This window comes from Haematobia irritans, chromosome 3 (assembly GCF_050003625.1).
Source record: "Haematobia irritans isolate KBUSLIRL chromosome 3, ASM5000362v1, whole genome shotgun sequence".
Classification (NCBI taxonomy): domain Eukaryota; kingdom Metazoa; phylum Arthropoda; class Insecta; order Diptera; family Muscidae; genus Haematobia; species Haematobia irritans.
Genome location: NC_134399.1, coordinates 99,695,152 through 99,700,852, shown reverse-complemented (window position 1 = coordinate 99,700,852; position 5,701 = coordinate 99,695,152). Strand labels below are relative to the sequence as shown.

Sequence of the window (5,701 nt, the reverse complement as noted above, 5' to 3'; positions counted from 1 at the left end):
GTGTATATCAATAAACGCATATACAACATACTCGTATTGATGTTGCGAGAATGCATTCCAATGATTTTAATGCATCTCTTTGCTTTTGACTTTGTTTTTTGATATTAACAATTCTATTGCTCAGGCTGGCACAGTGGCTTCTTTGAACATCCTCCCCCCGTTGGAAGGCTACGGCTTTCAACATCTTCTTCTATTGGTAAAAGTGCCAGTTTGGAAACAGGTCGACGAGAAGTGCCACTTGCCGTCTTAACTACAGCAACTCTTATAACTCCATCTCTACCAGCCACGGTGTCCACAATTCGTCCTAATTTCCATTTCAGCGGTGGAAGATTTTCATCTTTCACCATAACCATTGCTCCAATAGCAATATTATTTGTTAATTTTTTCCACTTTCCTCGCTCTTGCAAGAGAGTTAAATAAGAACTGCTCCACCTCTTCCAAAAAATTTGTTGAATCTGGCAAACCCTTTGCCATCTGTTTAATGTGTTAATATTTAGATTTGTAACATCTGGTTCAGAAAAGCTCGTAAGTGGACCACCCACTAAAAAATGACTGGCGTCAGCACCTCGAGATCATTTGGGTTTTCTGTAATTGGATGCAAAGGACGAGAATTAAGTATAGCAGAAATTTGACATACCAATGTTAGCAATTCGTCAAATTTCAGAATATTTTGACCCACGGCACGATAAAAATGGTATTTTCCGACTTTACCGCAGCCTCCCAAAGGCCACCGAAGTGCGGCGATCTGGGCGGTATAAACTTCCATACTATTTCATCTTCAGTACATTGGTTGTAGATTTCCTGCATGTGGGATTGGTCAAAGAACAATTGTCTCAATTCTGCCAGCTCATTTTTGGCCCCAACGAAGTTCGTGGCATTATCGGACCAAATGGTTTTAGGTTTTCCCCGTATTGAAATAAATCTTTTAAGTGAAGATAGGAAGGATGGCGTGGAAAGATCGTGTACCAATTCCAAATGAGTTGCCTTTGTTGTAAAACAAACATATATGCAAACATAGCATTTTATAGGTGGCCGCGTTCTGACTTCCGATTTATATAGGAAAGGTCCACAAAAATCAAGCCCCGTGATATAAAATGCTCGGGTTGGCCGAACCCGATCTTCCGGCAAGCTGCCCATTATATGCTCCGCAATTTTTGGTTTTAAACGAAAACACCTCACACATTTGTTTAGCGTTGAGCTTACAGTTTTTCTACCTCCGATAGGCCAATATTTCTGTCGAATGTTTGCTAGCAAAGTTTGTGGACCTGCGTGTAAAAATTTTTCATGATAATATGTTATTAATGACGAAGTTATTGGGTGAGATTTTGGCAATATGATGGGATGCTGAGCATCATACGGTAAAAATGAGTTTTGCAAACGGCCACCGACTCTAATTAGTCCATCAGCATCTAGAATGGGTGAGAGTGAAAATAGTTTGCTTGAAGATGAAATATTTTCCCCTTTTTGTAAGGCCTTATATTCCGAAAAAAAATTTACAAGCTGTATATTTCGAATCAAAAGTTGAGTCCCCCTTCTAATTTCAAATTCCGATAGCTCACCAATATATCTTGTTGGTTTTGTCGAAGTAAAAAACCGATAGATGTATCCAAAAGTACGCTGAATTTTATAAAATGAATTTTTATATTTGGATTCGAGAGTTAAGTCATAATTAGATGAAATGATGAGGGCAGTACGTCGACGCTCTGGCAGCTCTTTCAAACATTTTGTTTGTTTTGGCCAATAATCCGAACCTTTGTATAAAAAATCTGGTCCTCCCTTCCAAAGGTTTGATTTGAGGAGTTCTTCCGGGGTGGCTCCTCTCGATAAAATGTCTGCTGGGTTATAAGCCGTTGGTACATAATGCCAAATCATATTATTAGTTAACTGTTGGATACGACTTACTCTGTTAGCGACAAAAACATTATAATTAGACGATTCCTCCTGTAGCCACGATAAAACGACCATAGAGTCGGACCAACCATAATATTCGCAGTCTATTCCAATTGTTTTTGTTATAGATTCTAGCAGATCTGCTAGCAGCGCTGCAGCAGACAGCTCAAGCTTGGGTACTGTGAGAGCTTTCAGGGGGGCTACACGGGATTTAGAGCAAAGCAAAGTGATTTTTATTTCGCTTTGTAACTCCGATCTCACATACACACATGTCCCATAAGCCGATAAGCTGGCATCACAAAATGCGTGAACTTGTATTGTTGACCCTGGAATGTAAACAAATCTAGGAAAAACAAATTTATGAACGAGTGAGAAAGATGATATATAGTTCAGCCAAATCGAATGCAATAATTGAGGCAAAGTTTCATCCCAATCCAGATTGCCTTTCCATAGATTTTGCATAAAAACCTTTGCTTTAGTTATTACTGGGCCCACTAGCCCCAGAGGGTCGTATAAACGAGCAATCGATGATAGCACAGTTCTTTTTGAAATAGGTTTCGAATCCATAAAATGCGAAAGTGCGAAAATAAAGCTGTCAGATCTTGGGTCCCATACTAAACCCAAGGTTTTTGTAATGTCGGTCCCGTCGTGAAACTTCAAAAATGTTTCGCGGTCAGTTGCTGGAACTCCATCCAAAACATCAGAATCATTTGTACACCATTTCCTTATCTCAAAATTACCACGCTTTAAAAGTTCTGTTATCTGCTTTCTTATTTCAATTACCTCCTCCACAGAATTTCCACCAGATATTAGATCATCCACGTAAAAATCTCTCTTAACAATTTTTGAGCCGACGGGAAATGAGTCTTCTTCATCAGCAGCTAACTGGTGCATGGCACGTATTGCAAGGAATGCTGCTGGCTTGGTACCATAAGTTACGGTGTTCAATTTATAAATTTGTATTTTTTCTTGTGGGTTATTTCGCCATAAAATACATTGCAAGTAATCATCTGGATAAGAAACATGAACACATCGGTACATTTTACATATATCTCCGCTGAGAGCAATTTTAAAAAAGCGAAACCGCAATAGTGTGTCGAAAAGTTTGGGTTGAATCGTTGGCCCCGAGTGTAGGGTATCATTGAGAGAAAAGCCTGTAGTAGTTTTGGCAGAGCCGTCAAAGACAACCCGTAGTTTGGTTGTCGTACTATCCTCTTTATGTACGCAGTGATGGGGGAGGAAGTAGGTTTTTACAGACTTGGAAATGTTTGTAACAAGCGACATATGCCCTAACATGGAATATTCATCCATGAAAGCAACGTATTTTTCTTTTATTTGTGGTTGCTTATTGATTTTCTTTTCTAAACACACGAAACGATTATAGGCACGATCATAGGATTCTCCAAGCTTCGATATAGCTTCCTTTTTAGGCAATGAAACAACGTATGCACCAGAGCTTAATCTCAAAGTCGTTTCTTTAAAATGATTTTCACAAAATTCTTCTTTGCCGATTTGGCCAATAAAAGTCTCGAAATTTTGTTCCACTTCCCAAAAACTTTTCATTACATCTGTCAGTGACTCGTTATCTGTAGCAGAATGAGCTTTGCATGCGATTGCCAACGAACAAGATTTTGAGTGGGTGGCGCCTCCCCCCGATACCACCCATCCCAATTGAGTTTTTTGTAGAATTGGGGAATTATCTCCAAATCTAATTTGCCCCACACTCATCAATTCAAAAAACAGACCAGCGCCGATTAAAATATCAATTTTTCCACGTTTATAAAAATCCGGGTCAGCTAATTTGATATTTTGTGGAATGTCGAAACTATTCAAATCAATATTTGGATTTGGTTGATATTCGGTGATGGTAGGAATTACTACAGCAACAAACGAAACCGAATATTCATTTTGGCATGCCTTGACCGTAATTTCGGTACACATATCTGCAATGAAATTGCCCTCTCCAATTCCAGGAATTGAAATTTGGGAAGAATTTAGTTGCAGCTGCGCCTGAAATTAAGTTGAGAGGCAGAATCGAGAATAGCCCTACAAGGGACGAAAATTCCAAATTTGTTTCTCACTAAAACAATTGCTGTTGCAAGCAATACATCATTGGTAGTTATAGAAGGCGAAGCTTTTGATGATGTGTTGGACGAAACAAGAGACGATTGGGTGGTTGTTGTTGTTGGAGAAAGCTGTGGAGCTATTGCTTGCTGTATGCTATCTGGCTGATTGTGATGTACATTTGGTGGGGTCGATTCAGAATTACTCATATGTAACAAAGTATGGTGCTTCATTGAGCAATGACGACATGGGCTATATTTACATTTTGTTAGGCGATGACCTCTCCTCAAGCAGTTGAGGCATAAATCTAATTTTTTAGCTTCTTTGAAGCGCAATGTAGGAGAGAGATTCGAAAAACGAGAGCAATTTGTAATATAATGGTCATTACCATCGCAAAAGGCACATATTGGGTTTGTGCTACCAGAAGCAACAAGGGCATTTCGGCTATTGTTTGACTTTTTATTTATTATGTGATTTACCTTGGGTGTCATGGAATGTTCCAAATTTTCTAACATTCTACATTTACGATCGAGAAAAGCTGCCATCGAGGACCATGATGGAAGTTGTTCATTTTGGAGGCTTTCTTCCCACTTTGCTTGCGTTGATACGTCTAGTTTCGTAGTTACCAAATGGACTAGAAGGCCGTCGGCAATTTCCTCCTTGCTGCACATTGTACAAAGAGCTCTCATGCGGGCATTTAACTTATCACTTAGCTGGCGTAGACTTGTGGCCGAACCTTTCACAACTGGCTTAAGTGCAAATATCTCCTTGATGTGAGTCTGAAAATTTAGAAGCTTATTATCAAATCTTGATTTTAATAATTTAATAGCCTCATCATAGCTTGCATCAGAGGGTTCTAACGATGAAATGGTGTCCAACGCAGGTCCCACTAAGCTAGCACGAAGGTGCTGGAATTTTTCCAGCTTACTAATTTCAATATCATTAGCGACCACTGTTGTGAACATTGCAAAAAAATCGGGCCAATCGGTGTAAGAGCCGCTAAATTTGGGTATTTTCAATTCTGGCAATATGCTTCTCCGCACACTTGTAGATTCATCCACTGAAAATTGCCGAATTGTGGACGATGGTAACATGAAGCGAGTTTTAACACTTGCATTTAGCTGACGTTTAATTTTTGCTTTTACGCCGAAAAATGATGTCAAGAAGTCAGCTCGAATACTACGGTCATAATCACCTTCACTTAGCTCTTCCAAAGTTGATATGGACCGGTCGAATTGTGCGTTTAAACTTTCAACATAGTCCAAACGAACAGCGAGATCAGCATCGTCCAAAGTTGTCACCTCATCATCAGTGAGACGTGCATTGATGTCGGCTAATTGCTTACCAATTGATTTTACTTTTTTCATACATCGGGACAAATCTGATGATTTTGCAGCTCCATCGGTGGACGAGGATGTGTTGCCAGTCATGATGTTGATAGTATGCTATGTGTTACGAAATGGTACGAGCTGCTGTGATATTAAATTGATTTCTTATTTCTTCCCAAAAATTCGAATTAATTTTTAGTCAACGAAAATCCAATGCAATAAACGTGATTTTCAACCAAATCAATAAATTATATCCGAATTGATATTAATTTGTTACTATTTGATTTGATTGCCAGATCTCGCCGGGGTCACCAATGTTAAAGCCTATAAGCTTTTTTACAGGCTGATTCTATATAATAAAACGAAAAAAAAATGTTTTCAAATTTTTCTATTGAGATCGATTTCTTTTATTTGATTTC

General features: G+C 38.9%; 1 protein-coding gene across 1 annotated transcript; it reads right to left on the bottom strand.

The window, feature by feature from the left end:
* Nucleotides 1-572: 572 nt before the first annotated feature.
* LOC142231097 (uncharacterized) lies at nucleotides 573-5,384 on the bottom strand. Its single transcript, XM_075301716.1, has 4 exons — nucleotides 3,972-5,384; nucleotides 1,903-3,900; nucleotides 680-984; nucleotides 573-585 (listed from the first exon to the last, which is right to left on the bottom strand). Exons 1-4 carry the CDS (start codon nucleotides 5,382-5,384, stop codon nucleotides 573-575), a joined length of 3,729 nt encoding a protein of 1,242 aa, XP_075157831.1.
* Between the last annotated feature and the right edge of the window lie 317 nt (nucleotides 5,385-5,701).